General features: G+C 28.0%; 4 protein-coding genes across 9 annotated transcripts; 2 read left to right on the top strand and 2 right to left on the bottom strand.

The window, feature by feature from the left end:
- The first annotated feature begins 2,111 nt into the window (after window positions 1-2,111).
- On the top strand, window positions 2,112-5,526 carry LOC132945124 (zinc finger CCCH-type with G patch domain-containing protein). Of its 2 annotated transcripts, none has more exons than XM_061014773.1 (12): window positions 2,112-2,237; window positions 2,437-2,622; window positions 2,704-2,871; window positions 2,928-3,023; window positions 3,661-3,759; window positions 3,814-3,957; window positions 4,025-4,167; window positions 4,239-4,441; window positions 4,498-4,637; window positions 4,737-4,857; window positions 4,927-5,079; window positions 5,144-5,526. In XM_061014773.1, exons 2-12 carry the CDS (start codon window positions 2,599-2,601, stop codon window positions 5,443-5,445), a joined length of 1,593 nt encoding a protein of 530 aa, XP_060870756.1. In that variant the 5' UTR covers window positions 2,112-2,237; window positions 2,437-2,598; the 3' UTR covers window positions 5,446-5,526. The 2 variants fall into 2 exon arrangements, with proteins under 2 accessions (XP_060870756.1, XP_060870758.1); XM_061014775.1 differs by having other exon boundaries at window positions 2,167-2,289.
- A 275-nt stretch (window positions 5,527-5,801) lies between these two features.
- Window positions 5,802-9,481, bottom strand: LOC132945125 (TELO2-interacting protein 2-like). The gene is made up of 7 exons (XM_061014776.1): window positions 9,442-9,481; window positions 8,781-8,877; window positions 7,355-7,856; window positions 6,757-6,879; window positions 6,481-6,648; window positions 6,210-6,413; window positions 5,802-6,119 (listed from the first exon to the last, which is right to left on the bottom strand). The coding sequence occupies exons 3-7, from the start codon at window positions 7,841-7,843 to the stop codon at window positions 5,856-5,858; spliced, it is 1,248 nt and encodes a 415-aa protein (XP_060870759.1). The 5' UTR covers window positions 7,844-7,856; window positions 8,781-8,877; window positions 9,442-9,481; the 3' UTR covers window positions 5,802-5,855.
- Window positions 8,034-8,774, bottom strand: LOC132945653 (DNA repair protein XRCC2). The gene has a single exon (XM_061015422.1). It carries the CDS (start codon window positions 8,772-8,774, stop codon window positions 8,034-8,036), a length of 741 nt encoding a protein of 246 aa, XP_060871405.1.
- A 3,189-nt stretch (window positions 9,482-12,670) lies between the features above and the next one.
- On the top strand, window positions 12,671-25,341 carry LOC132944427 (putative ankyrin repeat domain-containing protein 20A2). 5 transcript variants are annotated; one of them, XM_061013747.1, is made up of 14 exons: window positions 12,671-13,474; window positions 13,981-14,154; window positions 14,582-14,783; window positions 14,870-16,301; window positions 16,541-16,581; window positions 20,223-20,341; window positions 20,421-20,705; window positions 20,922-20,987; window positions 21,285-21,350; window positions 21,482-21,766; window positions 21,850-21,973; window positions 22,037-22,157; window positions 22,655-22,812; window positions 22,937-25,341. In XM_061013747.1, the coding sequence occupies exons 1-14, from the start codon at window positions 13,115-13,117 to the stop codon at window positions 22,969-22,971; spliced, it is 3,468 nt and encodes a 1,155-aa protein (XP_060869730.1). In that variant the 5' UTR covers window positions 12,671-13,114; the 3' UTR covers window positions 22,972-25,341. The 5 variants fall into 5 exon arrangements, 4 of the variants coding, with proteins under 4 accessions (XP_060869730.1, XP_060869733.1, XP_060869732.1 ...); XM_061013748.1 differs by having other exon boundaries at window positions 13,359-13,474; window positions 13,927-14,154; XR_009664459.1 differs by lacking the exon at window positions 22,937-25,341 and having other exon boundaries at window positions 22,020-22,157; window positions 22,655-22,790.
- The last annotated feature ends 1,188 nt before the right edge of the window (window positions 25,342-26,529 follow it).

The following is a 26,529-nucleotide window of genomic DNA, read 5'->3' as shown; positions in this document are numbered from 1 at the left end:
ATTATTATTAATTATTTTATCAAGACATCTGATTTCCAGTATTAATTCCGGTATAAGAATATACTAGTTTGGTGGCCACTTATATTTGTGGTGCCGGGTACGTGGTGAGGCGGGTCATTCCATTTAATATCAAATAATTTACCTGCTAAGGACTGTGCGAGCTGTCCTCCACTTAGCTAGTAGAGCGGCCATACACCATGTGCCCGGCGGCCCGAGGCAGTATATTCGACTGCCTTGGCTGGCGTTTTGCGCATGCGTCATTCACAATATTGTATGTGTTTACGCCACACACCCCGCATACCACCTCCCGTGCATCAACATAGGCAACGCCGGCAACTGCCTCGTCGAGTGTCGATGTCGAACCTCTAGCGGTCGCAGGGTTAAACTCAAACGGCAAGGTTATTATATAGCTTATAAATTAAAACGCTACTGCGACGTGACTATACGTGAGCCATTCTCCGCTTTCATGCAAGTTGTATACAAAAAAAAAATTAATATAAAATATAAATTTAGGTAAATATAATATTATGAAATTATGAAAAACTAAAAAGTAAAAAGTAAAAATTAACTAAAAATTGCACCCCAAAAAATATTGCGCCCTAGGTGGCCCGTGGGTAAATCCGCCCCTGTGTACGATATTATACTGCACAGACATTGTTTGATACCATTATTACTCTATTTTAACATTTATTACTAGCGTTAATTCAGTGTTCGGAACGTTCAAATTCATATTTTTTTCAAATGAACACGTTCACGTTCTTTAAAATTATGAATGGGTTCATTTTGTCGTCAATTTAGTTTATTTTATTTTTATGTATCGTTTAAATACGAATACAAAATCGTGGAAATCGTAATATTATTGTGGTTTTATGTCCAGACGTGTCCACTGGTATTTCGTGAATTTAATTTTATTTATAATTCGTAATATATTATATATCACAATGGTATTATCAATCAACATTTATTAAATACATTTGAACGTCTTAAAAATCGTCTTAAAAACCTGATAATGTACTGCTGCGAATCAGAACTCTTATCCCGGGCAACAGAAAAGTTAAGATAAATTTTGAACACCGTACACCATACGCCGAATATTAAATAACGAATCGTACAAAGTTTGAGTAATATAGAATAATTGGTACATTTAACGGGCAACGAAGTGCCAGCGGGATCAGCTAGTACTGAATACGAATAGAACGGCGATAACGATACATGCGTTGGTCGACCACAGACGAACGCGCGTTCTTATCGAGCTTAGATAATTTTATTATTACAACGGCATTGTGCCGTCGGCAATCGGCATTATTGGTCCCGATCACGGGCCAAGATCACGGACCAAGATCAAGGACCAAGATCACGGAGTAAGACATAAGATATAAGATATATCCGAGGATATATCTTAGTCCGTGGTCCCGACCTTTCAGCCGCCCGCCTGACACGTAAATAGTTTTTGCTGTACAGCGATAGTGGATATAAGTGCGTGAACGTGTACAATTTTTATTTTATCGCACAGGTAAACGAAATAAATATTGTATAACTCGATTGGCATTGATTTCGTTGGATTATCGCATTAATATATTTTATTGAATATGTCGGAGCAGAAAAACGTATAAGGTCATCAGCAGCTGCGTGTAGAAAACAAAAATTAAAACGTGATGAAGAAATTATAGAAAAACTCTGGAAAACTCCAAAAGTATTCGGAAAAAAATAATGGAGTTTTAAACAATCCAGAAACGCATTCGAACATTATTTTAGAAGGACCAAAACCCTTGGAAGTTGCCGACAATTTAAAAGGTGATTAAAGGTTAAAAACCTAAGGTAATTGAGTTTTTAAGTGAGTTATGAGCATTTTCAATTTACATTTATTATACACGCATAACTCACTTAAAAACTCAATTATCGTAAAAAAAACTTCCATCAAAAAACAGATAATGTCGTACACTTGTATATTATTATCTACGATAAAAATATAATTAACTATAAAGTTTTTGATGAAGACTTTTTATACAATAATGTTCATAAGATTGCCTACACAAAACCCCTTAAATTATTTTTATCAACTCAGTTCGTGGTTATAATATATTGTTTATCTATCTCAATGCTTGTATCAGTATTATTGTAATAGTATATGATAATATATTATTATAATAATATTTTTAATCGTGCCACGGACAACGGCGAACGGACTAAGATATTATATTCCGAGTTTCTGTGCACTGTAGGAAGTTATAACTTTTGTAAGTATAGTATATTATTATCATATACAGTACACAGTATACACAATAAGTTGTAAGTACGCAGAATAGAAATAATGTTATGCAATTTTTAAAAATCTGTGGTAGTTTTAATATAAAATATCTAACCACGAAACTAATTGTATTTAGATATTTAAAAAATATTAATAATAATAACTTTTGTTTAAATTTTATGATTTAGTGTTCGGTTCTTGCCATAATAATATACAGCAACTCGTCCATGCATTTACGAGCAGACAACAATAAATAATCGGTTTATTTAGTATTCGTTTGTATAGACTACAGATAATGATATTACAAATTTTAATTTGAACAGTTGGAGTATTACTGTACACTATATAAAATGTCAGAAAGCTACAAATTACAGGTAAATAATGTCATACATTCAGTTGTGAGTGAATGTCAAGTCGTAATGATAATTATTACAATTGTCAAATTGGTTTTTCAGTTGCAGCAAGTAGAACAAGCTATCGATCACACGGTGGGTAAAAACCAATTGAATGATTTATTGTCATTACGAGATAGTTTGGTCGAACTTATAGCACTGACTAGTGAAACTTGTGAACCAGAGAAAACCACTCAAAATCCATTAGATGAAGAATATGCTCTATTTAAGGTAATATTTGTTAAATGTATTTTAAATTTTTAAGTAAATCAATCAAAACTGTTCAGTCAGAAATTGAAACCATCGACGAAACACAAAATAAAAATTATGATGAAGATGATACATCGTCCTGTGAAATTTTAAATGTTTCTGAAGACAAAAAAGTATGTAATTCTGCGTTACCTGTTAAAATGTAATATTATAACACTGTATAACTGTATAAGTAAAATATATTTTCAAACTTCGAAATTACAATAACATAATTAAATACTTAAATTGAAACCAATGAACATAACTCAATTTTGACTTTTCTTATGTGATGTCTCCGTTCAACAAAGCTGTTCCAATTTAGTCTAGTAACCTTTATTAAAAGAAAGTATTGGCTTATTAACAAACTCAAAGGTAAGAACATTATCCGTGATTTCAGATGTGGTTTTTACATTATTTTAATTTTTAAGTGAGTCATAATGATTTTTAAATTATAACATTTTACATACCCATAACTTGCTTAAGAACTAATTAATAAAAATATCGTAAAAACCCCATGTGAAAACTGATAATATTCTTAGGTTTAAGTTTGACAATAGGTAAATTTCCTATATTATTAAAGTTATCTATATAAAATTGAAACTGCCGTACACAAATTTAGTATGTTGACATGTTGTATGTTTGTAAGATGGAAACAACACACAGGTCCTCTTAATAATTATTTTTGCATGATAACAATTTTGAAGTACTACCACAAAATAGATTGAAATAATGTAGGTAATTTATACTTAAATTAATGAAATTTGTTTTTAGGTGAACAATGATAGTCATTCATCCAATACAACTATTGAAATAGGTTCAGATAGTTCTTGTGAAATTATTGATGACCATCATGAAACTCCTGGAATCGAAGTAAATGTATTTATATTATTTATTAATTCATCACTAAAATATTTGATCTATTAGAACGAGTTGGCAAATTTACAAGGAACTAAGTGTCAAGCTCCATTTGAAACAGACTATGATGAAACGTCAACATATCATAATGCACTAATTATGTCTGTTAAAATGAATGATTCGACAGATCAACAATCATTGGATGATATATTAGTAAAGTTTTTCAAGTAACATTGATAAATTTTAGTTTTTTTAATTTATCAAAATTATATTTTAATAGGTAACAGTACTGTATACAAATCCAATATGCAAACAAATGCTACCTTGTCAATTTTTTTTAAGTGGCGAATGCAAATATTCTGATGATAGATGTTATTTTTCCCACGGAACTCAAGTTCCTTTATCACGCCTCACAGAGTTTAAGTAATATCGTATACAAGTTTATAATTTAATAATGTTTGCTAATATGTTTATTTTATTTCCTTTATGTATAGAGAACCAGATTTTAAAAATTTAAAAATAGGAAGTCTAGTTTTAGCAAAATCGTGTGAAGGTGGTCTTTGGTCTAGAGCCGTTGTCTTAGATGTTACACATGGCACATCAAATAATGATGGAAGTTGCGTTGTTAAATATGAAACTAAAGGACTTGGAGAAACAGAAGTTCCAATGCAAAATATTTTTCCTTTGATTGGGAATGGTATTATCATGTTTAAATGAGAATGGAACAAAATATATTTACTTATATATTTATAGATGAAGAAGAATTTTACGAGTTGTCATCCGATAGTGACGAAGAAAGTAAAATTAAAGAACGCGATTCAGCAATAGTCAATAAAGTGCTATTAAATACAGAAACTATACAATCACTTGGAAGCTGGGAAAAACACACCAGGGTATTTATTTTTGTTTAATAAACAAAAGAGTAATGTTCATCTGTAGGCACAAAATAACAGATAAATTTCGATAATTGGTGCATTATTTTTTTTTTTTAGGGTATTGGATCGAAATTAATGGCTAAAATGGGATATATAATGGGAGCCGGATTGGGTAAAAACGGTGAAGGAAGGATTAACCCTGTAGAAGCTACAGTTTTACCAAAAGGAAAATCATTAGGTAAATGGTGAATCATATTAACATAATTTATTTTAATAAGCTTTTAAATTATGTTTTTATTATTTCCAGATCACTGCATGTCTGTAAAGAATACTGCACAAATTCAAGATGCACGTAAAAAACGGAAACAACAATTGAGACTTGAAAGATGTATGAAGAAATCTTATGAGAAATCATTAGAAAAGCCTCCAGACGTTTTTACGTTTCTCAATAATCAACTTAGTAAGCGTGTCAAGTACAAGTATGTGGCCATTTTATTTTATATTTAATTCATTATTTTGTATAGATATCAAAAACATTAATCAAGATAAAAACGTGATGGATCAGAAGAAATTAAAAAGTTCTACAATACACGACTTGAATGTTAGAAGTTTAAAAATAGAAGAAGATATAAAACGACAACTAATAAATGTACAAGAGTTAAATCATACATTAAACCGAAGTACATCTGGTTCTGTGCAGCACAATATGGTCAGTCAGAAATTGATCGAAGCTAATAATCATCTCTCACACCTGAGAGATGAAGAAAAGTCTATAAAAAAAGAACATACATACAGAGAAACTCACAAAAAAATGACTGTATTTTAATAATTCTAGGACTAGAATATTGTACATAAATCTGTAAATATTCTATAATAAAAATATTAATCAAAATTGTTTTATAAGAAATGAGAGTTTTTGTGGTTGTTTCACTTGTTTGTATTTATAGAAGTAAATAAAAATAAATTATTGTAAGTATTACAACAGTACCCTTACTGTAAGTATAAATATATATAAATATAATATATAGTTATATAAACATTGGTTTTCTTTTTGTACAAATGGTTTAAGTGTTTGACCTGCTTAAGAGAGTGGATGAGTAATTTTCACTGTTAGGAGTTATATTGGTTTTTTAACATATTTTATAAACACGTGTACACATTGCAAATAAAAAAACCTTTGAATAGTTGTTTGTAACTCACAACAATATTACTATATTCGAACTAACAACTATTGAGCTATAACATTTCCAAATATTCTTTAAATATAATTTTTGATTGAAATTCTTTACATTCTTTCAATTTATTTAAAACGTTACGTACACATTCAGGTCTTGCTGCTTCTAATGTTCTAATACATTCTACAATTACTATAATATTTTCTTTATTAGGCTGCACAGGACTTTTATCTTCATTATATAGAGCTTTGATCAATATTGTTAGCAACACTTTCCAATGAGTACACCGTCTTGGCCAAGTTTGTTGAATAAATACTTCAATTGCCTAAAGATAAATTGCATCATATTATAATTAAACTTAGTGGAAACTGTGTTTAAGTTAAATCATAGTTAACCTATGGTTAAATTAACCTACCTTTACTGTTGAAAAAGTAGATTGACTGTTCATAACATACTCTGCAAATAATGGTATCAAACGCTCTGACCAACGAATGCAAGCAAATCCAGTTGACTCCAAAACAAGTGGAAAAATTGATGCGTAACACATGATTGGCTCATGTTTACGTTCGAATTCCATTCGTGGGAGTAAAATATTCATAACATCATCAAACTTTGTCCACTAATTAATAGATCAATTATCTGAGTAATAATAAGACATGATTTAAATAATACTATAAGACATTTACCTCCAAAGAATTTTTGTTGCTTAAATGTTTCATTTGCATCTTTGAAATCAGTGATAAAAGACACTTCATTAAATTTGGTATTAGCTGATATTCAGATGAACGCAGACCAGTTTCTAATGACTTCAGTAAAACAATGTCATAGCCACTCATTGCTAATTCCACAGAAGGCTAAACATAAATAAAATTAAGTTTTCGATTTGTGTTTTTAAGCAATACAATTTTATATAATTAAGTAATATTGTATTAGATATATTATATACCAAAACCTATACTAACTGTATTAGTGATGATGTGTTGAAAAGCATCTAAAGCCGTAAGTATACTTGAATCTTGGTAATCATCAAACATGTTTAACGGTAATGGCATCACCAAGTATAATAAAGAATTTAAATGTGGCATCTAGAACATAAAGTATGTTTTACTAAAGAGGACACTTCACCTGCATGTGTTACAAACGTTCAACATAGCAAATTTGCATTCAGAAGAATTAATTTTTATTTTGTTTGTTGATTTCACTATTTTAGTGAATTGGACTACTGTCAGATTTAATGGTAAGAATATTATCTAGGATAATATGTTGTAGGCTTTTATTGATAATTGTGTTATAAGTGATAATTTTAAAATTATAATTTGTTATAAAATAGCTACATAACTAACTCACTTTAAAATTTAAATATCAATAAAAGCCTGTTCTAGATAATATTCTTACCTATAAAAAATTTATGAAAATAGGTCAATTTATCCTCAAATTAAAATAAACAATACAAATGTTCTATACACGCTTGTAAAACAAAGACGACACCATACTGATGTAACGACCATTTAAGTGAACAAAAATGTTTGCTAAATAAAATCTTTTATAATGTTAACTTACTTTTAAGTATTTCAATATCCATATAAAACACTCAACAGCAGCCGGATATTTTTTCCAATTATCATTTTCTAATTTGCATTGCAAGCCAACGAAAATCTTGGAAACATCTAGATGAGTAAATAATTCTTCAATATTTACATAATGCATGAGACTGCACAGTTTTTCAATACACAATTTCATTAAAGTATGGCTTTCTTCGTCACTCCACGCTAAGTTTGATTTGCAATGTTCACCACATAAATATAAGCAAGGAATTATTATGTCCTGAAGCTTAATTTGAAGGTCTACATCATTATTTAAGAGTTTACTCAACAAAATGCTGAGTTTATTTAATATAGGTTTAGCAATTTCTAAATGAGCCAATAATGCTTTATCACGATTAGCCAAATCATTTTCATTATTTGATACTTCTGGTACACAACCAATTTTTATACATTTAATAATCTGGTCAATATTTTGTGTATTACTTAGATCAATGTTTAATGCCATTTTGAAATTTTACCTATAGAGAAAATTAAAAAAATAAAATAAAATAAATAAGACATGGTTTAAAAATTATACAAAATTTAGAAATATAAATTTTATTCAATAATTGTACGATTACTTAACATGGACATTTAAATAATAATTTACAATAATATTAAAAAAGTATGTATATTATATATTATATAATGTATAGCTATACTTGTAAATTAAACTCGCTAATTCCCAGTTCATTAATATTGAATTTATAACAAAGGTTTACATTTCTTCTTGTTATAGTTGCAAAAAAATCAGAACCCAACCTTTTGAATAGAATTCTACGATTTACACAATCTAATAAAGAATCACTTTGTTTGGACTGAAAATAACTTTGTCTAGTAAACATAATTGGTACTTTAAAATCTTCCAAACAAATTTTCAATGATGATATCATTTTCTCTACATAGGTATCCATATACTTTTCACCACCAGATACTGAATCTTGCCAATAGTTTGCAGAAACACTATCCAAAATAACTAACCCCACTTGAGACTGTTCAGTAAGAAATAGTTTCAACCTTTGAAATGTAACATACAAAGTTGGACTATCATAACAATTGATCAATGTTAATTTATTTAGACAGGCCTTAATTAAATTATCATCAGCGTTCTTAACTATACGCTTAATGATTTTAACTAGTTTGGTGATATTGAATTGTCCATCGAGATCAATGTAAACAACACCTGCATCCAAGCCACACGCATTTTGGGGAGTGATGCATTTGGCAATACATTCGGTCAAAAATAATGTTTTTCCTGTTGATGCATTTCCAATTATTTCTATGGTCTCATTAGTTAATTCGTCTGGCAATAAAGGTGTTAGATCTTTAATAATTGGCCGTGCTACGAGCCTTTCTAAAAGTTGTAATCCAGATTCAGCTTGAGATTTAAATTCCATAATTACCTTGTTCTCACGATATTTTTGTACTACTGAGAGCCAAGTTAAGTTTTAGATCCGTCAGTGACTTTTCACCGTATTTCTGTAAAGTTTTTATAGAATACTGAAAAAAAATAAAATATTCAATTTAATTATAAACTCAAAAAGTCAATAAATATGAATAAAAATATATTAGAGTAAATAAAATGTAGTGTTTATTCAAAATAAAATTATGATAGACTTATAAGTTATCAGTTATAACCAACTAATTTTTTATATATAAAATACATTAAAACTAAATTTAAAAAATACAAATGTTAAAAAATATAAACTTTTATAATTGTATTTATCTTACTTAATGCAAATTATGTAATTTATTTCCTTAATTATGTATATTACTCAAATGTAGACTTAAGACTTACTCAAGAGCTCTGTTTTATTAAAAAAAAAACAAGAGACATTACTGCCTCTACTATTGGAAAAATAATAAAACATTATAAATATTATAATATTATAATTCTTGTGTATTAAGAAAAGGTATAAAATAAAATTTATATTATATGTTTGATCAACAAATGATAGATATTTTGCAATCAATCAAATATAGATTTTAAATAATTGAACTAAATTATAATTATTAGCATTTTAATTTTAAATTTAATTTAAAATAGTTATATAAAAAACATACCTCATCAGTTTCAAATTTATTTTTTTTGAAATCTTCTTTTACCCAATTGATGAATTGCTGTCTATCACTTTCTAATGGTATAGTCTTAATTGTTTTTAAAAATTCTCTATACAGTTTTAACGATTTCTGACGTAGCATAAACTAGAACATAAAAATACATAACATTTTAACTATAAGACATTTGATATACTGTTGTCTGTTACGGACTGACTTAGGCCTTATAAAAAGAGTTAGGTAGTAATCAGATAATGATAAGTATTCAAGCCAAGTATTCAAAGGGAGCTTCGATCCTACAAAACTAAAAAAGGAGGGGGCTTGACGGACTTTTGAGGGGCCAAGCCCCCTCTTATTTCCACCAATAAGTAGATCACTGTAATGTATGTGTTATAAATCATTATTTACAAAATAAGATTTCAAGCAGAGACATTCTATCAGCCTCTACCCATATTACATCTAATAATAATTTGATCAATACAAATTAAAAATCACATAAATATGAGTATAATTGAAAGGTAAAAAATAAATGCAACCATAGTGAACAGTCTACAATGAATATTAAAAAAATAAAAATGATTTAATAAAATACTTATTAGTAATTAGGAACACCATTTTAACATGTGTGATTAATTAATTTTTTTTTTTTAAGATATCCATAATTTATAAACAATTTATATAATTTTCACAGACAAAAATGACAACACTATATATTAAGATATATGAAAAGTGGAAAAGTATTTAGTTTTTTAATTTCATTGTTTACCTTACCGTAACATTGTGTAATTTTTTGGATTTCAATGTTTGATTGCATCTGTGCTCAATCGGGTCGTAAAAAAAAAACTTTGCTCAATCATGTAGCAGCTTTACAAATACCAGAAGTTTATAAGTAGTACAAACTACTCAATCACTCTACAAACTGAACCCATTGAATAGTATAATGTATAAAGACAAAATTTGTGTTCGGTACTTAGAAGTTCCATTATACATAAATATTAAATAGGTATTAGGTACCTATGTTTGGTAAATACCCACTTTTTAATGCGCCTTATTCACGAATAGCAACAAAATGCACAAGGGCAGCAATGGTGTAAATCCGATTTTAATGAATTAGTTAAAATTGGATAAGTCTTGTTTAATGCACTCAATCTCGTTAACGATATGGTAAATTTAGTATTCACTCACTTGTTTCAAGTTCAGCGCTTTGTTGATCATATTTTATGCCAACCGGAAGATGTCCAGCGGACCACACATACAAATAAACGTATATAATAATAATATGTAAATATACCTTAGAGTTGGGTTTCAAAAGTTGTATTGCTTTCAGAATATTAAGACAAATTTAAAAATAGTGAAATTTGAAACCATAGACAAAAATACAAAATAATAAAATATGCCTGTGAAGCTGATCTTATATCACAGAATGAATTATTCTGTACTTACCAAAGTGTATTGATAAACCTTGTTATGTGCTTTTACCGCTTATCAATAATTCTGATAAGGCAGGTAGCTGAATTGTGCATAATCTATTGCCTATGCATATCTTACAAGGGGTTTTAATAAAAATATTCATTTCTCAGATAATGTAATTCGAGATTCGAGATAAATTATTAATAATTATTATTATTATTATTGAGATTATACTATTAAAGTACCTATTAAATATTAATTATACTAATACAATTAAAACAATAAGTATCAATTATGTACATTATGTACCTACCTAATTTCAAAAAAAGTTATTATCTTTAGAAAATATAACATAATGAAACATTTTATAGCGTTTTACTGTTTTAAACTAGTATATGAATATGGTTGCGTAAAATATGATTATAATATAAATACAAGCTTACAAATATCAGCAATTATACAGAGATCATACAAGAATGCATTTTTTTCCTGATATATAAGTTACAGAGTTGGTGTATTATTTTAATTTTTGAAAAAAATTATAGAAACAACTGTATTTAAGATTTTGAGCGGAGCGATGATGTGTTTTTTTTATTTTGTAGTTTTGTGTCTATCATCACCTTTTATAGGACAGTAATATTCTTTAGATTTTCTTCAACAGTGTCTTATCTGATAGGAAAGTGAATCTATTTGGAACTTTGGGGGAGGGGGGGTCAAAAGTATAAAACTCCTAATCGTTTTCAAAAACAAAAAAAAAAAAATGTAGGAAAACCCGAAATTTTTACGCAAAATCGGTTTTCGACAAAATCGATTTTGGTTTTTGGCTTAACTCTATAAAACAAATGATCGCATATGCATGCATTTTTCACTGGTTGTTTATATCAGCATTTTCTATACACGAAAAAATTTTCAAAAATTGTTGACTCTTTTTGAGCTGTTTACGGACATTTTTAATTTTAAATTTTTTCTATAGTACCTAATAGACAAACATTTTGCGGGGTAACCCCGTACCACTCCACTCCACTCATCTACACTTTAAATACTTCTAAGTTAATAAACTCATAAACTACTTGCCCTAAATTCGATTTTTATGTTTCAAAATACTTAGACAAATATTCTGCAAAAAATAAAAAAAGTAAAAAAATTATATGGATAAAAAAAAACAAAATAGGTACATTATTATAGGTTATTATAGGTATATTTGAAAATATAATTTTTAATAAAAATGTTGTCTTGTTAACAACTTGAAACTATGTAAAATAATATTTTCAAAAACATTTACACTTCTTCAATTTAATAATAAAAGAATCACCCTGTTTTATATGACATAATATATTATGTGATATGTCTATGATTCGAAATTTCGGGAAAAAAATCGTCAGTAGAATTATACCTATAGGATTGACTAAATATAAATAGTTTATAAGAATTATATTATCTCATAAATTATATATTAAATATATATTAGAAATAAAATTAATATTGTATAATATTTCTAATGTTGAAAATTGTTATTTTATATATTACACTCTATGGGATTACGGAAGCATGTTCGGAACATCGAAAGCAGCTTTACAAGTTTATGATCCAAGTTCGAAAGTTTGACGCGGCGCCGCGGCGGACAGAGTGAAAAATAAAGAGTTGCCCGGACAGCCAGCAGTAGGTGGGGACAGCGCTCGACCGGCAACCAGTGAACTATAGTGGGTAGAAAGTTTGAACTTACAAGTTGTAGCAACGACCCCCGTCGACTACCCTGCGCGTCAAGCGGTGCGCCTAGACATCGCTCTGTGCGCGCGCGCGCGCGCGCTTTACATTGATAGTCGGTTGTTGATTGATACCAGAGCGGTGGAGAACTAGAGAATCTAGAACTGAATTATATTGTAGATATTTGTATATTGCACCTGTGTTCGGTGTTTTTGGGTGTTGAAATCTGAGAACACGTCGTACGCGTCACTAAAACACATTTTCGGAAATCGAATACGTCTGTGATCTAATTCGTAAATCATTCATGAAAACCGCGCGGATAGCGTACCTAAGGTAGTAACTTATTGATTTTTCGTCACCGCGCGAGGTGGTCATTGAAACAGCAAAATAAACAAACTGCACATACACGATAAGAGTTGTAAATTTCAAATAATATGCCAACGCTAATAATTTAATTTGATTTGATTTGATTTGATTGCACCTCGTAGGTACTCTATAGTAGATATTTGTATAGCAGTATAATATTATTATCGTAAGATTGCACACTCTAACAAACACAGTCGAAATGAAGAAAATGTTGAAATTGGTGAAAGGGGGGAAAAAAGAGGATAAAAGTGGCTCTGGCACGCCCTCGGGCGATGAACTAGAAGACGATCCGGACAGTACAATGTTCTGCTATAAAATTGACTCTGAAGCCGAGGACAAAATGAGTCGATTACACAGGGCTTCGTGGCATGGTAGCCTAGAAAAAGTCAAGACATTGTTGCAAAAGAAACCAATGGACGTGAACACCGTGGACAGCTTTGGCAGAACGCCATTACACTTAGCAATGGCCAAAGGTTACTATAACATTGCTTGGGTGCTGTTGAATCACAATGCTAGCTTAGATTATGTTGATTGCGATGGGTACACACCGTTCTTGAAGGTATCACTATTTTTAATTTGGTGGTAGTTTGTCATTCTTATTTAACAATGACTTTGAAGAATCAAATAGTTTTGGTGAAAGGAATACCTTTATAAAATTAATTAAGTTATCAATTTATACCTTACTACAACAAGTCCAACACACTAAAATTAGGTATATCATAAATATTCTTCTAACAAATAGTTCCAATTAGGTTCTACTTAACAAACTAAAACTTAAATTTGTAGAACATTTATTACATATACAGTATACGTTTTGCTGTAAGATTGCTTAAAAATATAATTTCTACAGACCTATTAATTTATTGTTATTTGAATTTTCTAATGATACAAATTATGTTACAAAAGCATAATATTTTATGTTTCATTATATAAATTGATTCTTCAAAGTCATATCATTATTATTTACATTTTACCTACAATAAATAATAATTGTCTAAACACAATTTATAGCCATCTACTATGTGTAAATTTATAAATATAAGTAAAATAACAATGCACACGTAGGCTGTAGAATGCGGCCAAAAAGAATGTGTTCATTTAATGTTGGAGAGAGGGGCAGATGTAACACGCACAGACACAAATAAAAATTCTGCTTTACACTTAGCTGCAAAACAGGGCTCATTCACTATAATATCTATGTTACTTAAAAAAGGAATTAATATAAATGCACAAAATGCTGTAAGTATAACCTAACACGGCTTTCTTAGCACTAACAAAATGTTTCTCAAATGGTATATTATAAGACTTCTGCTATTATTTTAGAGGACGTTGTACTCCATCTTACTATTGCATTACATACCAAATGTAACTTAAAAAGAATCCATTTTACATTTATTTTTAATATTAGTCTCCTATTATTAAATTTAAAGGAAAAAAGATTATCTAGGGTACAACATCCTTAATTAATTATCCTTATGATCATTAACATTCGCTTCTATTAATTTATTAAATTTAATCTACCTAACATTGATTTTTACATTTATTAACATTATCTTTTAGTTGTCATTTTTGTATTAACCCATTTACATTTAAATAAATAACATTTGAGGGGTATGATTAGATTTGTATTTATATTTAATAAATAATTTAAGAAAAACATTTTTAGGCAGGTGAATCCGTTTTACATGTTGCATGTGCTGCTGAAAATCGTGATCTAATAGAGTTTATATTAGATAATGGGTCACTAATAAACATAGCGGATAAACAAGGACGTACACCATTAATGGTGGTAGCAAAACTCGGAAATATGTCTATTGTAGACCTGTTATTGGACCGAGGAAGTCAACTTGATGCTTGTGATATAAATGGTGATTAAATTAAAAAATATTAAGTATTGTTGGTTATTTGTTTACTGTAGGTTATTTATTATTTACAATTTTTCGTTTCGTTTTAGGTTTATCTGTGAAAGATTATGCTGCTAAGGAAGGTCATTCTAAAGTAGTGAATCAACTATCTATGCAAAAAATGAGTGTAATGGCCCGAACTAGATCTAAAGAAAATGTTTTAGATGATTTGGACCAGAATGATGGTGCTCAGTTGCAAGAAAATAATGATAATTCCAAAAATCAAAAAAATAATGATGCTCAAATTATAGTACTTAAAAAAGAAGACAAAATAGCAAAATCAAATGTCGAAGATAATCAAAATGAAAAAGAATATGTGGCTATTAATTCTATAGTTGCAAATGATAACGATTTAAAAATTAAAAAAATCGATGCTGTAGATGTAGAAAATAAAAAGGAAAATCTGACTTTAAACTGTAAAGTTAATCATCTTGACGAGTTAAAAACAAACAAATTAGATAGTGAAAATAATCCGAGTGAAAATGAAATTGTTACTTTGAACTCATTGGATAATGAAATTGAAATAGACAATAGCTCAATAGAAACAGACAAAAAAGTAATTGAGAAAAATAAATTAAGTATTGAAACCAAAAATACATCTATAGTAAATGTTTTACCAATCAAAGATGAAGAATCAGTATCTCAATGCACAATGCCTCCACCATTAGATCCACCTAGGAGTTGGGATTTTATACAGACAAGCATAATACACACTACAGATATCAATGAAAAAGCTGAAAAAGAAACCCAGGAAAGTATTGAGCAAATCCCTGATCCAATTGTATGTGCAGTAAACACAGATGATTCAGAATTGGAATGGGGAAGTGATGAAAGCCTTCCAACAGATCCTAATCAATCCTGTCCGGCTGTGGACGATAAGAAAGAAGAAAATAAAAAAACAAATACATTTTATAATTTTATAACTACAAAGGTAATGAACAAAACAAAAAATAGAGTTTCTGCATCTGCAGACAATATCATTGATGATACTACTACTAAAAAACATGTGAGGAATAAGTCTTTCACTTCACTGAGGACCTTTAAACTCACTGTTCCATCAGATGTAAACAAAGCTTTATATCAGCTTAGTCCAGAGATGAACTTTGCACATTCTTCATTCAGTAAAAGCAAATCTTTCAATGAACATATACCAATTGAAAATGTTGAAAAAACTTCTTTAGAATTTGAACGTTCTAAGTCTTTGTGTTTGGAATTAAAACATAACTATGATATAACCGAGAATCAGCAGAGAGATTCAGATAGCCAAAGTGATGATAGTTTACGATCAAAAAGAAGCCTTTTGTTATCCATGCGAATGCCTAAAGTTCATGATGAACATCATGATGACTATCATTTAGATATCAAGGACAGTGAAACGTCTGAAGACGAGGGCCCACATTATTGGTACAGTCCAAATAAAAAAAATGATAAAATAGTGCAACAAGACACTGTTATTCGGAACTACAGTGAATCTGATAGCGAGTAAGTTTATATTTCAAAAACAACACAATATTATTTTGATTTGTGGTTTAGTGTAATAAAAAAAAAATTTATATCCAAAATTTTTTTTATGATATTCAATTTAATTTAATTTTTGTTAACTAACAAATTTAATAAAATACTACTGAATTAAATGTATACTTAATTTATTGGACTACATGAAATATTTTTACTGAGTAAAAAGTATGTTGTCCATTAATAAACTTCTTTGTGGATTTCAGATCTGAAGAAATTGGTTTACCAAAATCTAAGTCAACTCCTGGTAAATATAATCAATTATTATAAATATGTATGTACACTTTACATAATTAATTTAAGATGACGCTCATTATTTAAAAATATTATTTTTGAAAACTTACCTTCAAGATTTTGAAGTAGTTTCTAAACATTTTATATATTTACATAATACATAGCCTTTATTAAAACATTTTCCTACAAAAATAATTAAATACAATTTTGATTTTCAATACAATGAGTTTGGTACAAAATGTTTAAAAAAGAAAATATTATGGTACATAGTATATAACATACTTATTTAATTAATTTCTGAAATAATAAAAATCTTATACTAAATGGATCAATGGACTCATTTCTAAATCCCCCCCCCCCCCTCCCCACTTACAGCAAAGTACTTTTTTAATAACAAAATTAAAATTAAAAATCTATTTACTGAGCCTACCTCTATTTCTTGTGGTCAATTTTCGGAATGGTTTACAGCTTTTCTCTAATTTCTGTCCGCTTTTCTTTCAGTTGTAAATACAAATTGCATCTTCATAATCAGTCTTATATACTCCAGCCTAGGTCTTTCTATGTGGTCCCACCCTTCAACAATTACTTCTATAATTAATTTCAATCAGTGACCCTGAAGTCCTAAAAAGTTTATGTTGCAAACAAATATATATATAATTAATCCTATTTATTATACCATCTATCCCTATATGGACCATACTAGTATTCAAATATTCTAATAGTACGTACATGGTACTATAATGCTATAATCATGTTATTTTTTTCTGGGTCCTATTAACTTATTATCTATTCACCCATCCAACCCCATTATAATATTTATATTGCCGGTGCAAAAGGGGTACTGATTTCCACAGACTTGCATGCAATGCATTATGGCCATTCTACAAATGTTTTCTTCTTATCAAACTTTTAGTTCTTCTTTCCGATATTTTATTTAACAATTATTAATGTATTATTTTCACAGTCCAGCTTATTCTTAACATTCTGTAACACTACATTTAAAATGCCTCATCAAGTTTTCACTTCCACATAGTAATATGATCCTCCTTTTCAATCTTATATTAGCCAAAAATTATTCAACTGATATAAATTGTTTGGTTTTAATTACCATCATTCATGATTAGATGATTTTTGTCAGTATTTTTAAAGCATGTGATAGTTAGCTGGTGGTTCTAAATTATTCACATTACTTTGCTACTGCTCTTTTCAGTCTAGAGATTATTAGACTCTTAACATAATCATCTGGCATTTTTCTCTATTTATGGCTTATTAAGAATTGTTTATCCTACTTCTTTTCAAATTTCTGTTTTTATGCATTCTATTCATAACATTTTATTGTTTAAATATTATAATGTTTTATAAAATAAAAATCTTAATATCTCATAGTTTCCTTCATCTAGTAAGTATCTTATTTTCACCTTCCAGCTGTTGGCCATTAAGTTCTTTATACGTCATTATACAGAGTTTTCAAGTACTCCTTCCATCTTTCTGCTATGTGGATTTGTTTGTACATAATATTTCTTTTGGTATCTTCAATTGCTCAATGCCTAGTCTTGCCTTGTCCAAGGAACTTCATTACTTTATATGCTTCATCTCTTCAATTACCTTCTTAAGAGGACGTCACACTCGCGTATTATCTCCGTCTTACACATATACAACAGCAAATTTGACGCTCAGAAGTTCGCGTTTAGCTCCATTAGTTTAAATATTAGAGTGAATTGACTTATAAAATTAAAGTTAAGATTTCTATTAAATTCTAAGTATTATTTATAGCATCTCATAGGCTGTTTGTTATATTTTAATTTTAAAGCGAGTTATGAGTATTTTAAAATTGTCAATGGTTTGTACATCTTAAAATACTCACTTTAAGAAATCGCTTTAAAATTAAAATGTAACAAAATTCCTAGGAGGTGCCCTAGATAATGATCTTACCTTTAAATTTTATATAGTCCATTCACTCTAATTTTTAAAGTAACGGAGCTAAACGTGATCTGCTCAGTGTAAGACGGAGACATAACACGGGTGCGACGTCCTCTTAAAGATTTATAATATTTTTCTATTAACTTCAAAATATTCTTCCTTAGCTTCATTTGCTCTTTTATTTATTAGGTTTCTTCATTCTTTATATTTTTGCTATCCGTCTCCACTATTTAAATTGTTTGTATGATCTTCTATCGTATCTACAATATCTGCTAAAGTCCATTCCTTTGTTTGAGTGGTTGTCTGTTCCAATAACTTTTAATACTTCAACTACATTCCAGTCTTCCACATTATTATTAAGTTTTCTTCACCTTTTACTGTCTTGATTACTTTTTATATCTATTCATACACTTTCTATTACCAACCTAGGTAATATATAGTGCTCGGATTTATATGTAAGTAGATAGTTGTTTTCAGTATGACTTAATAATTTAATATTGCCGGTTATAAATTAATTTCACATGGTTTTCAATTAAATGATTATATTTTATTTTATATATTTTGTCGTAAATACATGGTTTTAAATTGTTCACAATAATTTAGTTTTTTCTCATATATTTAGATAATTTTGTTAATTTAGACTAATATATTACTATAGTTGTCAACTTATTTCTAGATAAAATGCTATCAGCTGAAATACCAGATATCTTATTGAAGTATCAATTCATTTTTATTACAGATATCCAAAAAGTGGCCATGAGACAAGCCGTAGTGCATGTTTATTCTGTGTTTGTTGTTTACATATGTGTCGATCTAATATTTTTAATATATTTTATTATAGATATTGTTTTTTAATAGAATTTATCAATGCAAGTATTTATAACTAGTATTTTTGAGAGTACATTGCATATTTTAAGTTTTTAGCACTTTTTTATGTATATTATTTTGGTTGCATAATTACATATTTTGGTAGTATAAATACATTAAAATCTGAGCACTAGCAATAAATAATAATTGGCTATTTCCCAATATGTGAAAAATATTTTGTTGACCATTTAACTACCACAATTATAATACATGTATAGTATGCAATCTACAATACACATTGTATTAACTTTAGTGATTTTACTTGAAATAAATAGTTATTAAAATTAAAACTAAAACTGAGTTACAAATATTATGATTTTAAAGTTTAAAAAAATAAAAATTTTCATATAATTATTATTTAACTGAATTCTTCAGTTAAGAAACTATAAAATAATTTTACAAGCATTTTAAAAAGTTAATCATAATCTACTATACTAGTTGGAGTAACTTACTGTAATATAACATATTAAGTGACACTAAACCAAATAAGCTGGTGTGACCTATAATAACATTGGTTTTATAACATTAATGGTAGGAGATGTAATGATACATTTTAAAAGGTGATTTAAAATAATACGATAATTATAATGATACAGATATCCCAGGTATAACAGAAAACAAAACATTAGTAGATTGAATATCGGGAGATAGCCTAATATTTAATATGTGTTATCATCATTTATATTATAATTTTAAAAGCATGTTAAAAAAAAATAGTAATCAAAATAAATTTGGCCCTTCCCCCACGTACACACAACTCTTGATTGTGCCACTGAAATGAATCATTCTGCATAGTATATGGAAATATAAAAACTATGTAATAAAATATTTAACTGTATATAATTTTGTCTTGATGAAATTTGGCAGAAGGAATTTCTAAAGAACATAATACATCAGATAATTCCGATTCAGAAAATACAATATCATTTTCAACTAGCCATGAAGATATTTATGGAACACATAAACGCACTAGATATGCTTTAAAAGTAGATCTTAATTAACTAATAATAATATACTGAATTATTATCATTATTATTTGAAACTGTTTTAACATATTTTTTATAGAGAACTGAATCTCTTAAAGCGTACCTGAAGAGAGTAACTATTGATAAAGACAGATTACAACAAGAGTCATCTGGTTATAGAGAAATAACAGAGCTGTTAAAATACAAGTTGGAAAATCTTAAACAAGATATTTCCAGTAAAAATGAAACAACTAAGAGACTCGAGGAACAATTAGATCAATTAGATGCTAAATACACGGACACTTTAAACAAGATTCAAACACTTGAACTGTCTTCAACAAATTTAGATAAAGAAAACCAATATCTCAAGAAAATAAATAAAGAGGTAACCAACAACAATATAATATCATTAAATCATTGTTTTAAGACTGTGTAAATTATGGCGTTAAAACAGTTTGAAATTTATGAATACTTGCTTTTTTACTAACAGTTATTTTATTTACATGTAAAAATACAAGTACATGGATAGCTTATCCATGTATCTAAAATCTTTTTGCCATCATATAAATATACTATATCTGTATTTTAATTTTGTTGACAGATGATGGACAAAATCAACAATGAATATACTTCTAACAGTGCACAAAACTCAGAAGAAATAATAACTGTAAGTATAATATTAACCTTATATTAGTCGCGGAATGTACGAGTTTTATTTAAATTTATAGGTAGGTATATTATGAATAATATCTCATTTCAATTTTAGTTAAATCTATATAATATAAGTAATTCAATTTATTTAGAATATTATTATATTATTTTTAAAAGGTATATTGAGTATCAATGGTTTAAGTGTATGTTTTATTAAAAACTTTAAAAAAAAAGATCGGTCGTATTGATTAGCCGTGGGTTGTATAAATGATATTCAAAAAAATATTCTACCATTAAACGTTTCTTTTTTTAGCCACATGAATCCGGCAATCTTATTGATCAAACTGAGGATATGTGTACAATGGATAGCAAGACTATTGTAAGTATTAAATATTTCTCATCTTAAAGGTTTACCTTTACAATGTGTATACATAATAATTAAAAACAAATAAAATATAATTTTTTTTTTAACTATTGTATTTAATATTTTATTATTTTTTTTTTTTGTAGATAAAACAACTACAAGAACAATTAAAACTGGAACAGGATAGACGGATAGAACTTGATGAACGTGTTAGACTTTTATCTGTAGAAGTTAGTGCACATCAGTCATGTAATTCAACCGTGGAATTACTGAAAGAATTACAATTAAAAATTACCAAAGATTATGTATCCAAAAAAGAAGTACTGAAATTAAAAACAGAACAAGAAAGAAAAATCAGTAAAGTGAAAATGGAAGCTGAAAAAAAATTAGCGGACAAATTTTGTGACCTTGATAAATTATTATCTCAACAAGTACGTGTCAATTTTATTAAATATACATTTATAAATTATTATAACTTGTTAACATCTAAATGTTTTATATCCACAATTTTTAGATGGATCAACAAGGAAAATTAGAAATGCAAAGAGAAAAAATTGAAAGCCAACTTAAGCAGGAATTTGAAAATACAAGACAAAGATTTCAACTAGAAATTGCAAAACTTCAAACAACACTAAAGAGTGAGTTAGAAAAATTCTTTTACACATAATATAAAAATTTATATAGGTATCATTTTTATACAGCCAAAGAAATGGAGGAACAAATATTAAGGGAGAGGTGTGAGATTCTTTCACAAGAAATTGAAAAAACACAAGATAATAAATGGAAAACATTGGTGGACAAAACTTATGGAATAAATGATTTGTGCGTAAACAATTTTGAATTTATTTACAATTTATATGTTAGCTATACATTTTAGGCATAATTAGTTTTTCGAATTCTACATTTCCCTTGTTTATTGAAAGATAAAAAAAAAATTCACATAGAAAAAAAAACCTAGAACGCTGCTTGAATTTTTTTCCTCTCCAAGGAAACTGAACCATAAATATGTTTTTGGTGGCACTGAACTTTGTCTATGAACTATTTTTAAAAATACCAATTTGTAGGCATTGTGGAAATTAGTCGACATACCTAGTTGTATATTGATATTAATATTATCACAATAACCATTGTATCAATAATAAATGTTAAAAACATTACGAAAATCGGTTACAAAAAAAAAGTTCTAGCCAGTCTAAAAACAGATTTATGTTGAAATTATCTGAACAGAAAATAACTAATAAATATTTATAACAAATAACCTCAATTAATAAATATATCCAGCCTTGATAACCTTTATTATAATCAAAAATAAATTTCAGACTAAAAAGTTCACCTGATATGTTGTCAATGCGTTGTAAAACTCCAGAGCCAAGTCCCACATTTGAAAGACAAGAATTAGGAGACATTTCTAGATATCAATACAATGTCCAAACACTTCGAAATGAACTGGATAAAGTCATTACACAAAACAAAAATGGTAAATACGTCAATATTATTACAACTATTAGTTTCTTGTTATAACAATAATCTTGTTCTTCATAATTTATGTTACATTTATCTGATATTCATATCATATAATAATTTTTTTTTATTTTTGAAAGCTGCTCTAGAAGATGACACACTGTTTGATGAATAAAAATAAGCAATATAGCTGTACTATACAAGCTATGCTGTCACTATTGAAATTGCATTTATCATATTTAACGTTTAGCGGCCTATATCATTTTTATATGCTGATCCCATTTAGCCCTAAACAACATTTTCTGTAAAATTTACAATATTCAGAAAATATGACATGTGGTGGAACCACTCTCAATTGTTCAAGTGGTGACCACCGTACACACACATATAGTTCAGTGTCACTTAAAAATTAATTTATTGTATATTTTTTTTATTTATGATAGTTGTAGTTTTAAATATGTGTACTGAATAATACAATTGAACTCGGAAGTTTGGAACATCTTTACAAACTCAAGTTTAAAATAATTATATTATATTTACAGTTTTATTTACATACAATTTATTAAATTAATTTTAACTTTTATTATTATTATAAATATATTTTTGTTCCTATTATATATACTATATAGATATTATAAAAGATCTTCCACATTATTAAATACATTCCAGGGTGATATATATGTTCAGAACAATGATCATAAAAAATTGAATGCAATTATAGTTGTTTGTATCTTTTATTTTATTAAAAAATAACTGTATGATTATGGCTGCTTTCAGACTTCCGAGACTAATTAAAATGTGTTATTGTTGTATAATCAAATATTAATTATCTAATTACTAACTAAAATCAAAAACACTTTTAGAATATATTGCTGTGCTCACTTATTACTGGTGGACACTGGTATTTAATAGTCAAAGTTCTGATGGTAATCGTTTAGTATGTGACCTACCGGACCACATGACCTACTGTATTGGGTATTCGTTTAGTATATCATCTATACTTTACTGAAAATTCATTTAAAAGCAGGCAAATTAAAAATCATAAAATAATGTTAATAATTATTTAATTAATAAATTACTAATACAAATATGAAATAATACAGGATTACATTTAACAAAATCAAAATCAGACAAACAAAATATCAGTTAAAAAGAAAATTAAGGTACCTACGTATCACAGCAATATATCAAAACTATTCAAAAAATGGCATAAAATTAAATTATTATAAAAAGTTGTATTTTAAGGAATACACTTTGTATATTACTTGAAAAATTTAAAAAATGTATCTTACCTGTTAATAGATTGGTACCTTTACGTTGCCCGTACATAATATAGACAATCATCTTGGTAGTTCACATACTAAACTCGATCTTCACTGGGTATGTCTCATACTAAACAAATACCGTTATAACTCTTATCTGTATAAATCAAACATTAAATACAACATTATTTTGATCTAAAAACCCAGTTTAAGTGCAGCAACCAGCAGCTATGTCTTATTATTGATTATTTATATATTATTAATGTTCACTCACTACGCAGAAACCAATCAAACACATTTCAACGTTTATATACTTTATAACCACACAAAATGTTATATTTTTTATTTCAAAATTATGTAAAACCATTATGATGCATTTTTTTAGAAATCATAGAATAAAAGTTCTCCCTTAACAAAACTCACCCTGTAAGAAAAAAAAACCTATAATCATTTTAATTGACGTTTTGTTCTACCAGGTTTAACACAACTTAACAAATTTTATGAATTTGTGTACTTAAATGTAATCTATACAACAATCAACTAAAAAGACAAGTACCCAATTATATAAATTAAGTAAACTGCTTTACTCAACCTAGTCAATATTTCACCTTTTTTTTATCTATATTTAGATGATAAAATTCAATTAAATTATACAGGTATTTCAATATTTAAAAATAAATAGCTGTATACTAAATATGACTAATGTTCACTTGATAATACAGTTGTACAACATCTGAAGTTCTAAAAATTTGAGTTTTCATTTTTTTTTCACTTTTTAAATATTTATATTTAACTAATCATTATCATAAAAATTAAGATATTTGATTATAACTTCAAATATAGGTGTTGAAAAATTAAGTCATTATTTGTACACGGTTAAGCATGCTTAAATATTGTATATTTGTATTTATAAAATATTATAGTATAATACAGTTTTATAAGTCACATGGGCTCTTTTACCGGAGTACATTTATTTTTTTTCTGTTAAATTTTTCCTCTGGGTCTTTTTTACTCACTACTGTTTATATATCTACGTTTACTTTTAGTAATTACTAACTTGGTAAGTTCCTTTGTAAATGTATCTCGCAAATGTAGCATTGCATCACATAGAGGATCGTGTTTCAATAATTTTTATCTATTGATCATATTACCTATACTAGAATTGTTTACACTTTACCTACTTGTTTTTAATTGTGGATTGAAGCAATATTAAATTTTTTATTAATTTATGTATACTTGATGTTATTGTTTTAAATAAAAGTTCCAAAAATTTTGATCTATAACCTATGCATATTCATTTTTATCCTATACCTATACATGCAATCAACTGACTGAAGAACAAATTATAGCTGCAACAATCATGTTTTGTTCACGGCGGACAACAATTTGAACAATTTACACGTTAAATTAATTAAAAACTAAATAAACTTATAATTTAAATGAGAATTAAATTTGTTATTAATTATTAATAAATTCCAATAGATCCATTACATGTAACAAAATAAACAACATATTTATTTACGTATCACCTAAATAAGTAGGGGTGAAAATGTTAAGCCTAAACAATCCTAGAATGATTATTTTCAGTTACAGTAAAAAATCTTGTAATTTGTAACTTGGTCAATTTTGTACTTAGAAAGTTGGTTAAACCACCAAAATGCATTAAAAAATTAGGCAAAAAATAATTGGTGGTTAAAATAGGTGGTTGCCAATTAAGAAAACAAAGTTGTACTGCACATGCTCAAGTCTAATTAAATTGAAAAAATTCAAAGGCTAAAAAGGTGTATTTTTATGTCGTAACAACCAATAAGAAAGCAGAATTCAAATTGTAGGGCTCTACGCGAAGATATTGAGTGTTCTCAATTAGCGTTTACACATTGTATATCATTTTATTAAATACACTTTATTACGTTTCGATGATACATTATTTATGACCGTTGTAACTAGGTATGTATGATGTCATGTAAGTTGAATATCATATAAATTACAATATTACTGTAAAGAGTTGGTTGGCATGTTGAGAAATTGGGAACTTTTTTGATGAGCCAGTACATTCATGTAAGCTATTTTATTAGTGTTTTATGATGGACATCTTTTTTTTTTTTTTTATAAAGACACATTTTATTAATATTTAGGTACATTGTACAACTAATAACTATACCTAATATTACTTACTAACGTACTTTCAAACCGACGCGACCAAATTAACAAAAGGTATTCAGTTAATAGTGCGCCACTGCCCACTAGTGCTTATGGTCGTGATGTTATGTCATCCAGTTATGGATATGATGGATATTAATTATTATGACGTTGGGTGGTTCAAGCCACTAATTTCATGTACAGCTCAACGGACCTTCAACTTCCAAGGCTCAGCGGTAGATAGGTACCACCACAACATTTTTCCATCATTCTTCTGTATCATAATTCATGATATACCAAATCCACCTGAGCACTTTCTCGCAGTCTTACCA

This window comes from Metopolophium dirhodum, chromosome 5 (genome assembly GCF_019925205.1).
Source record: "Metopolophium dirhodum isolate CAU chromosome 5, ASM1992520v1, whole genome shotgun sequence".
In the NCBI taxonomy this organism is placed as follows: Eukaryota; Metazoa; Arthropoda; class Insecta; order Hemiptera; family Aphididae; genus Metopolophium; species Metopolophium dirhodum.
This window is presented reverse-complemented; position numbering and strand designations above follow the sequence as displayed.

What these genes read in the sequence shown, in the direction of transcription:
- LOC132945124 (XM_061014773.1), top strand. Translation starts at nt 2,599, where the DNA reads ATGTCAGAAAGCTACAAATTACAG. An exon ending in GCTGGGAAAAACACACCAGG is followed by an intron (nt 4,638 to 4,736) that starts GTATTTATTTTT and finishes TTTTTTTTTTAG; the next exon opens with GGTATTGGATCGAAATTAAT. An exon ending in ACCAAAAGGAAAATCATTAG is followed by an intron (nt 4,858 to 4,926) that starts GTAAATGGTGAA and finishes TATTATTTCCAG; the next exon opens with ATCACTGCATGTCTGTAAAG.
- LOC132945125 (XM_061014776.1), bottom strand. Translation starts at nt 7,843, where the DNA reads ATGGCATTAAACATTGATCTAAGTAATACACAAAATATTGACCAGATT. An exon ending in AACACATCATCACTAATACA is followed by an intron (nt 6,649 to 6,756) that starts GTTAGTATAGGT and finishes ATTTATGTTTAG; the next exon opens with CCTTCTGTGGAATTAGCAAT. An exon ending in CTACTTTTTCAACAGTAAAG is followed by an intron (nt 6,120 to 6,209) that starts GTAGGTTAATTT and finishes ATTTATCTTTAG; the next exon opens with GCAATTGAAGTATTTATTCA.
- LOC132945653 (XM_061015422.1), bottom strand. Translation starts at nt 8,774, where the DNA reads ATGGAATTTAAATCTCAAGCTGAATCTGGATTACAACTTTTAGAAAGG.
- LOC132944427 (XM_061013747.1), top strand. Translation starts at nt 13,115, where the DNA reads ATGAAGAAAATGTTGAAATTGGTGAAAGGGGGGAAAAAAGAGGATAAA. An exon ending in TGATGCTTGTGATATAAATG is followed by an intron (nt 14,784 to 14,869) that starts GTGATTAAATTA and finishes GTTTCGTTTTAG; the next exon opens with GTTTATCTGTGAAAGATTAT. An exon ending in CATTACACAAAACAAAAATG is followed by an intron (nt 22,813 to 22,936) that starts GTAAATACGTCA and finishes TATTTTTGAAAG; the next exon opens with CTGCTCTAGAAGATGACACA.